Genomic DNA, 12,606 nt, shown 5'->3' on the forward strand with positions numbered 1-12,606 from the left:
TCCTTGCTTTAAGGCATTCAGAAACCAATTAAAACTGAGAATAACATTCACCTACATTTGATTAGCTTCACCACTTCCAAATGGTTTGAATGAGTCACCAGAGTTCCATTCACCTAGTAAGAAAATGAAAATAGCATGTCAGATACATTCCATTGAGAATGGATATATTGACTTTAGGAATTATTATACATAATACAACCAATTATATAATATAGCACTTAGAACTATATTAAAATATGTATATATTTGGTTCAATATTCACTTTTATCGATATTCTTCTGTAAGGTATACTCAGCAACAAAATGAACTTGAATACAAAACAAGGCCTTGATTTAAAGGACATTATAACTAACCATTAAAAATGACCAAACATACCATTTCTGACAACCACATATATTTTGACCTATTATTTTATTTTATTTTATTTTTTTAGAGAGGGAGAGAGAAAAGGGGAAGAGGAGAAGAGGGAGAGAGAGAACCTTAAGCAGGCTCCATGCCCAGTGCGGAGCCCAACATGGGGCTCAATCTCACAACCCGGAGATCATGACCTGAACCAAAATCAAGAGTCAGATGCTTAACCAACTGAGCCAGCCAGGTCCCCCTTCACCTATCATTTTAATTTCTACTTCTTTGGTTATCAGTGAGGTGAGACATATCCTCCTTAATACATTATTTATTTCAATTACTTTGGGGAACTGCCTGATAAAATTCTTTGTCTTTTTTTCTATTAGGCTATCTATCTATTTATTTATTCTTCTCTTAGGAATTTAAAAGTGCTCTTTACAAGTAAGGTATTCTACTCTGTAGTTTCAAATAATTTTTTCCAGATAGTTGTTTGTAAATATATTCATGGTGCCTTTTCCTGTATAATAATTTGATTTTTTAAGTATTCAAATTCCTCAACCATCTCAAGAGTAATGACTGACCAATCCACTCTTCCTATACTGGTCAGAATTCAAGGCCTGTTGCTGGACTGATAGGACTACATCTAGACTAGAGCAACTTGTTTTGAATTAATCCCTACCATCTCATCTCACACAATACCCATATACATAACATTTTTTTTTTTTTTTTTAGCTATTCTTATACCTCTGTAAAATTCATTTGGAAGACTCATCAGTTTGACAAATAATGACACATCTCCCCAGTCATATTAATATATTTTGATGAGAGGGGCGCATGGGTGGCTCAGATGGTTAAGCGTCTGCCTTCAGCTCAGGTCATGATCCCAGGGTCCTGGGATCGAGTCCCGCATCGGGTTCCCTGCTAGGCGGGGAGCCTGCTTCTCTCCCTCTGCCTCTGCCTCTCTCTCTCTCTCTGACTTTCATGAATAAATACAAAAAATTAAAAAAATATATATATATATTTTGATGAGAATTTTTTTTATTATTATGTTAATCACCATACATTACATCATTAGTTTTTGATGTAGTGTTCCATGATTCATTGTTTGTGTATAACACCCGGTGCTCCATGCAGAACATGCCCTCTTTAATACCCTTGATGAGAATTTCTTACTAACAGATTAGTTTGGAGAGAAATGATCTTTATCACAGTGAGTTACTTTCCTATCTAAGAACACACATGACTCCATTTATTCACACCTTTTATTATGCCCTTCAGTAAAAAGTAGTATTAATTTTAAAATAAATGAAATGTTTTTTACAGTCAACAAATATATCATATATAATGTACTGCTTTTTGTAAAAATCCAAGTGAAAAAAATAAAATATGGTTAATATATGCTGTTTTTAAATCTACCATAAATTCCATAATAGTCTTTTCCTCTTACCTTGATGATTCGATCACCTGTCTGTACCCCAGCCCGCATGGCTGCTCCATCTGCAAGAGAAATTAATTACTTAAAATTCTTCTGTAAGGTATATGCACTGATAATTTTCAGTGCATGCAACTGGCAGAATAACCAAATGGTTAAAAACATGTGCCTCTGCCACTCACTAGTGTGTGACCACGGATTATGTTTTTTTTCACTCTAAGCCTTAATATCACCTGTAAAATGTGGGTAAAAAATACCTACCTCAAATTACAGCATCCAACATAAAGAAAGTATTCAATATATGGTAATAGAACATATTGTTGTCATTTTGGGGAAAGTGGATGTTTTGGAGCATATAACCATTTTTTTAATCTGGTCTACCAAATATCTCTGGTGCCATGAAGAAATAAAATTCCACAAACCTCTCTAAGTGATGATGTATATAGTTTCTAAAACTATATAAGACTGTTTTCTTTCTAGTACGTACAAAGAAAATCAATTGGGGTGAATTCATGCCTATAACTAGGACACTAAACACCAATCTAAAACAGGCCATATGACCTGCAATGTATGTGATTATTTTATTCTGGGCAATAGACATGAAGCTTTTCTCTTCTTACTCTGTTTGCTCCCAAGTGACAAGACCGTTTTAAAAAATGCCTTGCCTTCTTTGACAGACTGTACGAAGACTGGATTGTCTCCACTGACCGTCAGCCCAAATCCATTGTCATCCTTCTGGATGATCACACAACGCTGAACAAGACCTGCACAAGAACCACAGGGTAAAGAGAGAAGAGAAAATAGGAGAGAAAAAGACATAATTACATATTAGTAATGAACTGTAACAAACTATATTCTATCTGGAGAAACACAAGATGGCACGTGAAACCCATTATCACAAACCACAGTACTAACCCCATAAATGAAACAAAGTCATACGTATTGGTTTCTCACTGGAGAGGTAGAGTAGAATTGCTCCGAGATTAAAAACAGCTATGGCAAAGTGGAAAAGAAGTATCAGAGAGGAGACAGAAGGAAGGTCTATTCACATCTCTGCTATTTATTTGTAACATGAAATCCTCCCCACTGCCCTGTGTTTTTGGTGCTCTAACTGATGTTTAAACCCTAGAAAATCAAACATTTTGGGACATTAGGCTAGAAGCATCCCATGGTAAACCCCAGAGAAATCCAATCTCATTCTGAGAAAAATACACTATCTAAAGAAAGGAGGTGCCTGCAGAGCATGGCAGCTCTTCTCCCAAAAGGGAGAAAGAACATGTTCAAAGAGAAGAAAGACCTAGGCTCATAGAAAAAATAAACAGAAAGGAGAAAAAAGTAGAAAAGATAAAGAACTTCTGAGCTCAACCAATCCGTTTCTTTCACTTACTTACCTGATTCCTACAGGAGAATTTGTTTTCCTTCTAGCAAACAGCAAACAAAAGTAGTCAAGGCAAGATGAAAGAAAGAGGACCACAACCAAAGGAACAGGGATGTCCCATCACAGAACCCTGATTAGTACCTAGGGCTGTTTGATCACAGATCAGGATTTGAAGATCCTGAACTCTGTGTTAGCCAGAGATTTAATACTTTCAGCTTTGCAGAATCTAATTGTTTCACCAAAAATCAATACATGAAATGTAAAATAATGCAAGTATACTGATGGTTGGAAAATAAAAATTTCTTCAAAATAAGGATTTTTACACAAAGAGCATGACCTTTTAAGTAAGTCTGATGTACAAAACAAAGGATATGTTAAAGACTGCATATTAATGAATACATATATTTCTTGCTGTTAATGAAATGTCACAAGTATGTGAGCCTACTACAAATGAAAGCCCGGAATAAGTGGATCACAGTACAGAAAACACGAACCATGAACTTACTCATAACCTTAAACAAAAAATTAACTTAAAGCAAATCATGTACCTAAACACAAAGGCTACAACTTTTTATAAGAAAATACAGGAGAAAATCATCAAGACCTTAGGGTAGGCAGACATCTTTTAGGATGCAAAATGCACCAACCATAAAAGAAAAAAACCAGGAAACTGGACTCAAAATTTTAAATATCTGTTCTTCTAAAGACACGGATAAGAAGATGAAAAGGCAAGGCACAGAGTGGGAGAAAATATTCATAATACAAATATCTGATAAAGGACTTGTATTCAGATTATATTTAAAAAAGAACAACTCTACAGTTCAATAATGGGGGACACATTTTAAAAAGAACAAAAGATTTCGGGGCATTTGGCTGGCTTAGTCAGTAGAGTGTGCGACTCCTGATCTTGGGGTTGTGAGTTCAAGCTGCGTGTTGGGCGTAAAGATTACTTTAAAACAAAATAAAACAAAAGATTTGAATAAACGCAGCACAAAGAAAGATACCCCAATGGCCAAAAGGCACATGTAAAGGTGCTCAATATTCGCAGTCATCAGGAAAATGCAAACTAAAACCACAATGAGATACCATTGTTCACCAACTTGATTGGCTAAAAATAAAAAGACTGATATTACCAAATGTTGAGAAGGATGTCGAGCAACTAGAACTCTCATGCATTGCTGGTGGGAGTGTAAAATGGTACAAACACTTTGGAAAACAGTTTAGAAAATTCTTATAAAGGTAAGTACACATTTACATATGACCCAGCAATTTCCAAGAGAAATGAAAACTCATGTCCACATAAAGACTGGTATACAAACAGTCATGGTAGTTTTGTTCCCAAGAGCCAAAAACTAGAAACGACTCTAACATCTATCAACAGATGAATGGATAAACAAACTGCTGTTTATCCATTATAATAAAGTACTACTTAGCGAGGAAAAAAAGTAATAACTCATACATGCAACAAACATGGATGAAATCACAAAAAACATCATGCTAAGCAAAAGAAAGCAGACACAAAAGAGAGTACATACTATATGATTCCAGTGGAGAGCAGGCAAAACTAAAGGATAGTAACTAAAAGCAGATTAGTGGTTCCACAGTGGAGAGGAAGGGTGAGCATGACCACAAAGAGAAATGAAGGAACTCTCTGGGGTGATGGAAATGTTCTATATCTTAATTAAGGTAATGGTTACATGAATGTATTCCTTTGTCAAAACTCATCCAACTGTACATTTAAAAGGACATCTTATTTTATGTAAATTGTACCTCAAGAAAGATGATTTGCCACATCAAAATTTGTTAGCCCTCAATTCTAGAGACTACTACACACCAAACAGTATTTGAATTAACAAATGCACCACTCCCACAAAATAGTAAATTGTAATGGGGGCAGAGGAAAGATAACCTATCAGAATTCAATCTTTGACATAATGTTGCATCCTTCAAGTATTTGGGAAAAACTATAACTAGAATGGGTATAAATACATAAAATCAAGGAAAAAGCATTCTTTATTAATTTCTACTATGTAATACAATAAATATAAGAAATAGAGACCTTCAGAATAGAATAAGGACAATGTTTTACCAGAATCTTTTAAAATCCATGCCCGATTGGGGCGCCTGGGTGGCTCAGTTGGTTAAGCGACTGCCTTCGGCTCAGGTCATGATCCTGGAGTCCCAGGATCAAGTCCCGCATCGGGCTCCCTGCTCAGCGGGGAGTCTGCTTCTCCCTCTGACCCTCCCCCCTCTCATGTGCTCTCTCTCTCTCATTCTCTCTCTCAAATAAATAAAATCTTTAAAATAAAATTAAAAAATAAATAAAAAAAATAAAATCCATGCCCGATTTTGGAAACATAAACATTTGATGATCTCCTTTACAATTCTTTAAAATTTCAAAATAAATAAATTATTGTGACTTCAAAATAAAAATCAAGACAACTGCAACACAATATTTTTCTCATACTATATCCATGTTCCCCAGTTCTCCCATCCCACCTCCTAAGAGCTGAATGAAAATCAGTGAATTAAACATTTCTATGTTGGGGTTTGCTGTGCTAAGCCACTGGGCTTCTTAAACAGACTGTTTTTCTGATCCCTGTAGAGAATAGGATGCTTGTAAAAAATGAGGGAGAGGAGTAGTTGGCATTAAGAGTTTGTTACGTTTTGGGGCAACTGGGTGGCTCAGTGAGTTGAGCGTCCAACTCTTGGTTTTGGCTCAGGTCATGATCTCGGGGTTGTGAGACCAAGCCCCACGTCGGGTCCACATTCTGCGGAGAACTGCTCAAGATTTTCTCTCCCTTTCCTTCTGCCCTCCCCCACCCCGTTCGTGCTCTACGTTTGTGTATTTCACTTGTATATAATATATATTAAGTATTTAGCTTAATGCCTGATACAAATAAGGACTCATAGTATTTTATTATGATTAGGGCTACAATGCCCTTGGATTTTCCTGCTCAGGAATATATTACTCATCTATCCATGCCATCAATTAAAAACACTTTTATGTTAAACTCCTATCATTAATGCAAATGCTCCTTAAAAGGATCAATCCTCATTTATGTCTTTGTCTAAATTTTGTTTTGTTTTAACAAACAAGCAAACTAGTTTTGGATGGGGAAGGAATAGAGAAGGGAAATATTATGGAGCAGGGTTTCTTCTAAGAAGTCAACTTTAGAATATAGGAGACAGCAAGAAGGCCTGAAGAAATAAATCACCTTTTCTTGTAAGCTCTTCCTAAATATCCAGACCAGGTTAGGTTCCCCCTTACAGACAGCACTCTCTATTTACCCCGCTAGTTACATTATCGCTCCCAATTGATACCTATTTGTTTTTATCCACTGACTAGATTACATGCTTCAAGAATGTAGGGGCTCTATTCTTGTTTACAATCTTATTTCAGGAACTGGCAAATGTTCAGACACAGAAGGAATTTCTTTTAATTGCTCATGAATTAATAAAAATTAGAAGAGTTGGGAGGTCTAGAGATGGATGGAAGCTCAGAGCGGGAGGTTACTGACACGGAGTCAATTTTAGCAAATATGCCTAGGGTCCTAACAGACTGCTAAAAATTGAGTAAATGTAGCAGCATTACTTCAGAATATTGCAAACGTGTTTTCTACGATTCAAAATTGTCCAGCCTGATAACTTTCCCTCTTAATTCTACATCAAAAGGAGATGAGGAACAAAGGATAAGGAGGAAACAGAGAAAGAGCTGTGTGCATATCCTATTCATCTTTCTCCTCTCCCCAACCCCACTATATTGTCCCTTTATTATTATTCCAAGTCTATCTGCTAATCTGAGAACTTGATGTACTTAACATATAAGATCATATAGAATCATAAGAATCACTAAAACAATACAAAAGGAAAACATGCCTTCTGTATACAGCCAATTCAGAATCTATGCAATTCAAACTGATGATACTATTTTGTCCTAGGAATCTGTATCATCTGCAGGAACTTGGATTTGGGGTCATAATTAAGTAAAAAAACTAAGTTACCATGCCATTCAAAATTTGGAAATCCAGTCTTTCAAAATTCAGAAATCCAGTCTTTCAAATGCTTAGATCTATTATGTTCTTCCCATTCAAAATCAAATAAAATGCTTTTTCTTTCCTTGAGAGAAATGTTCTACTTGTTGTAGACCAGAAGCTGTTTTAACCCACCAGAGAGGATAAATTCCACCTTTCACACCCTTAACACTGAAATCAGCAATACTTCACATTGAAATTACCGATACACCAACCTGAAATCACCAAGGACTAAATTATCACATCGATGAAGTGTCCTTTTTGACAAACAAAAATCCACTTTTTTGTTTTAGCAAATTTGCATCGAATATCTATCAGTCATTTAACACTGCAGTCTGTGGGTGTTGTGAGGAAGACAAAACTATTACAAGTCTGTGCCCTCAAAGAACTTAAAATCTTGGCAGGAAAGGACAACAGAGACATAGGGAAACAATGGCAATGTCTAATGAAGAATCAGAGCATAGGACAGATAACAGGCCCCATAGATTTTATAAAAGAAGGGAAAGTTAAAAGTGGAGCCCTAACTCCAAAATAGCCATTTTCACATTTCATTAATTAAAACCAACCAACCAACCAACACCTTCCATCATTTTTACTTTTTTTTTTTTTAAGAGTTTATTTATTTATTTATTTGACAGAGAGAGAGAGACAGCAAGAGAGGGAACACAAGCAGGGGGAGTGGGAGAGGGAGAAGCAGGCTTCCCACAGAGCAGGGAGCCCGATGCGGGGCTCGATCCCAGGACCCTGGGACCATGACCTGAGCCGAAGGCAGACGCTTAACGACTGAGCCACCCAGGCGCCCCACTTTTTCTGGTTTTTACACACACATATAGTCCATGGTTTGCTGGCTGGTTTGTTATGCTAAATTACTTATTGTCTATTAGAGTTACCATATAATGTGTTTACCTCTGAATATGAGTTTTTATAAGGTCACAAATCACTTTACTGTGAGCTGCATCCAAGCACTGTGTGTGAAGACAGGCAGAGAGTGTCCAATAAATAAGATAATGATGAGGCTCAACCTCCCCTGAAATTTGGTCATGGTAATATTTCTTCATTCTCATCGTTCTTAGTGCCATAGAAGATTTTTTTCTCACAACTATCTACTTTTTAAGGGCACATGGAGTATTGGTAAACAAGTGCATATCTCATGTACTTACCACAATGTATGAAGATTCTTCTTTTGTGCTAGACTGTGAACTCCTAGAAAGCAGGTACAGATCCTATTATCTTTGTATCTCTATCCCTTGTCATAGTGCCTGGCATACAACAGGTAATCAATGAATATTTACGAAGTAAGTTTGAATTTATTTTAGATACAGGAAATTTTAAATCATACCCAATCACTTTCTAGGAAAAAGTAAAATCATAGCCCTGAAAACCATGCCAAGTAGAGAAATATTTTTAGAAGGACACTAACCTCCTCCTGCCCTGCCTAAATTCTAACTGAAACAATTTGATTTCCCACCTACCCTAAAATAACTCCTCTAGTTACCAATACATTTTTATTTATTTCCTGTCTGTTAAGGATTATGCTATTTCACCTGGAAGCCAATAATAGATCTCATGCTTCATATCATCAGTGAAGTAAAAATGTTCTATAAAATTTATATAAATACTATCCTTTCCTAAATTTTATTTTCTCTTTATAACAAAGAGCATTTCTTTTTCTTGTTATGACAGTGTGGTATTTGAAACCAACATAAAACAACTGATTCTTACTCAAAAGATAATTACCAAGGATGGTATTTTGAAAATGAAAAAAATTAAGCCTTTGTAAGGCTTTGGAGTGGGGAGCGGAAGAAGTCATAAAAAGGTACTCTGAAAAAGAGGAGAAAGTACTCTCAGATTTCACTGTAATACACTCCTGGAAAAAAGCAACAACAATAGTACCAAACAGCAAATTATGGAAAACGGAGTGTTAAATATGCAAGGCAACGTGCCGAACCTTCCATACTGCATTTATTCTAGTGGAAGCACACTAGTCTTTCTTCACCTTTCATTTTATTACATGACCAAACTTCTCTAAGTCTCACCTCTCAAGAATTAGCTTCAGGGAAGGGTGTGGAGAAAGACCATGTGCAACCTCATAAAAACAGCTCATTTTTAAACTGCTGCCAGACATACATGTTTTATGAGTAAGACCTCAGATAATCCTTTGATTAAGAAGCTTCTGGATTCTAAATGCACAATTCTGCCAGCAAGAGGAAGCTTTAACTTCCAAGTATGCTGATTTCATTCTTTTAGACTATTACCAGCAGTAAGTCTCTTTTCTAAGTTACGTTTTCTTGAACCTTGAAATTTTTCTGAAGAAAAATCCAATCAAGATGCTTATGCTATCAGTTCTCCTTACTAAAATATTTCATTCCGATATCAATAATCACTCATTCAAAACTCATTAAATGAGTGCCTCCACTGTGGCAAGCATTGTGGAAAATGCAAAGACAGACAGAAACACAAATAACTAGATACAAAGCAGGATGTCAAAGGTTAGACCACAGAGGCTCGGGGCAAACCCAGGAAAGCCCTGTGCTGGAGGCAGTATTTGAATTGGGCCTTGTAGGGTGGAGAGTTATAGGACGTAAACCATTCAAAACAATGGGAATGGCATGAGCAAAGGAAGAAAACCAAGCCATATTTGGAAAGGGAAAACTGGAGGACAGGCTGGTACCTTTAGGTAAATGGCAGAAGTAAGAGCAGGGGATTAAGGCAGAATGATAAACTAGAAACAAATTACAGCACATCTTACTTAACTCTTTGTACTTTCCTACTAAGTGAATGACCAAATCCTTACTTTAATCATATTAATCTAACAGAGAGAGTGGAATGGAGAAAAGGAAGTGAATCAATGTGAAATCGACATCAAAGAAAGTTATGAGTCTCTGCAAATAGTCTCATGATGCGATGGAAAACTGAACAAAACAGTGGCGACAGAACCAAAGATTGAGGGATGAAAGATAATGTGATGGTAGAATCCACGGGACCTGGCCAATTGTTGACTCCCAAGGACAGGGGAAAGGGAGCAGTCAAAGATACTTGAAGGGGGCGCCTGGGTGGCTCAGTCGGTTAAGCGTCTGCCTTCAGCTCAGGTCGTGATCCCTGGGTCCTAGGATCGAGCCCCGCCTCGGGCTCCCTGCTCAGCGGGAAGCCTGCTTCTCCCTCTCCCACTCCCTCTGCTTGTGTTCCCTTTCTCGCTGTGTCTCTCTCTGTCAAATAAATAAATAAAATCTTTAAAAAAAAAAAAAAGATAACTTGAAGAAAACGAGACTAGGTGAGTGGCAGAATGGTAGTGCGATGAAAAGAATCAGGGAATCATGAGGAAGATTGATTTCTAGTCACAGGGAACAAGGATGAATTGCACATTGGTTATTCTGAATTTGAAAGATGGTCAGAGTGAAAGTATTCAGTAAACAGTTAAAAATAGAACACTTGACAAGGGGAAAAGATCAAGGACAGAAACGCGGGCCACCTCTACATCTATAAAAGGGAAAAAGCAATCAAGTAAACAAAAGAGAAAACAATTGCAGAGAGAAAAGAACCAGATTAATGTAATATTACAGAAACCAAAAAAAAGGGTATCAGCATTGCCAATTTGTTCAGAGGAAGGTGAGAACTGAGAAAAAGTTCACAGATTTTCAAGTAGGATCTTTTGGTTCACCTTCCAGATAGTATGTGTTCAGAAGTCAGACTTCAAGAGGTTAGGAAGTGAGTGACTTATGAGGACATAGAAGGTTCCTGTTGTACAGTGCTCTCTGCCAGGCTGACGAAGAAAGCAGAAAGAATAACTTGGGGACTTTTACCTTTATACATCGGAGGAGGCTGAACTTAAAAAAGGTAAGAATTTTTTAAAAATACACTCTGAAGGGCAACTGGGTGGCTCAGTCAATTGAGTGTCTGCCTCCGACTCAGGTCATGATCTCAGGGTCCTGGGATGGAGTCCCATGTCGGGCTCCCTGCTCAGTGGGGAGTCTGTTTCTCCCTCTGCCCTTCCCCCCTGCTCATGAGCTCTCTCTCTCAAATAAATAAATAAAATCTTTAAAAAAAAAATACACTCTGAAGTATCCAACCAGGACAGTTCAAGTACTAACAGTTTGTTTCTGTTACGGACTACTGTTTGTGTCCCTCCTGCCTCCCCCAGTTCATACGCTGAGCCCTAACCCCTAATATGTAATAGTATTTGGAGGTGGGGCTTTTGGCAGGTAATTAGAATTGGATGAGGTCTTAATAGTGGGATTAGTGTCCTTATAAGAAGAGACACCAGAGAGACTATTCTCTCTTTACCTGCGCTTGCACCAAAGAAGGACCATGTGAGCACAAAGCAAAAAGGGGGCCATCTGCGAGCCAGGAGAGAGCTCTCACCAGAAACTGGCACTCTCATCTCATACTTCTAGCCTCTAAAAGGGAGAGAAAATACATTTCTGTTATTTAAGCCAAGTCTCTGGTATTTTGTTACAGCAGCCCCAGCAGATTTAGTTTCAAAAAGACATGGCTTACTTTTTTGTATATAATCCTATCAACTAGAATCTCTTCATGAAGCCAAGACAGAAGGCAAGAAGAGGCTGCTGTCAAACTCCAAATTCCTTCGCTAACTCTCTCATGTCCCACAAAAATCCACAAAATTTCTCCATTACGAGATTCATGAGAAAAATAGAAAATTAAGTATAACTGAAATTGTAGATCAGAAACATGATCTGCATGTGATCAATAGACTCCAAAAGGTACAGAGGAAAAATAAGAAGAAATGGAATAAATACTGACCTCCTGCCCCAGGCAGAAACTTCACAAATAAGTCAATGCAAAACAAACACTTGGTTTTCTTTTAAAATGAGCCGAGTAAATCTATCTCACCAAAACAGCTCTAAAAATAGCTAAGAGAGTTCAAAATAAATAATTTGTTAAGTGAAGAACTAGCATTTGTCGAAGTATCGAGCTAATGAATTCTACCCCAAGACAGTGTAAAATCTCAAAACTTACGAAGTGGGCTTGGTCAGAGATCCTACACTAAGGCAAAGTCAGCAGTTGCCATGACTCTACTCAATCATCTTCCATCATTCCCACGCTTTTCTCGACTCCCTAGAGATTCTTTTTCATCTGTGCTAACGGCACAAAGTCTGAGGAAGTCTATTCACACAGGTGATAAAATATTTGTAATGTCAAAGAGATTTAAGTTAGCACACTAATGCTGTTCTGATCAAGTCATCCCTTTTGTAAGTGCTTTTGAAGGACCCATGGCTCAGTTCCTTCCAAAAAAAGGTATTTTGAGGGTTTTCAAGAAACAAACATACAGAGAAGCCACACCTTATTTCCCCATTACCACTTAAAATGTTTCTATTACTAACAAGCGAATGGCATGTCTGAACTAGTGTTAATATTCCTATCACTGAAATATTAACATCCAAATCAAACAGCGAGCCTTT

The 12,606-nt window shown here is 37.3% G+C and overlaps 1 protein-coding gene across 7 annotated transcripts in view; it reads right to left on the reverse strand.

Annotated features, from left to right (window-relative positions):
* The window catches only part of ARHGEF12 (Rho guanine nucleotide exchange factor 12), a 148,472-nt gene that overhangs the window by 59,019 nt on the left and 76,847 nt on the right, over nucleotides 1-12,606 (reverse strand). For all 7 annotated transcript variants that reach the window (XM_081799280.1, XM_081799283.1, XM_081799278.1 and 4 more), the window contains 3 exons: nucleotides 2,443-2,541; nucleotides 1,793-1,842; nucleotides 56-113 (listed from right to left, as the gene is read on the reverse strand). In XM_081799280.1, coding sequence (XP_081655406.1) covers nucleotides 56-113; nucleotides 1,793-1,842; nucleotides 2,443-2,541 — 207 coding nt within the window. The remainder of the gene's footprint in view (nucleotides 1-55; nucleotides 114-1,792; nucleotides 1,843-2,442; nucleotides 2,542-12,606) is intronic.

Source organism: Leptonychotes weddellii, chromosome 11 (assembly GCF_054177405.1).
Source record: "Leptonychotes weddellii isolate Sample4059 chromosome 11, ASM5417740v2, whole genome shotgun sequence".
In the NCBI taxonomy this organism is placed as follows: domain Eukaryota; kingdom Metazoa; phylum Chordata; class Mammalia; order Carnivora; family Phocidae; genus Leptonychotes; species Leptonychotes weddellii.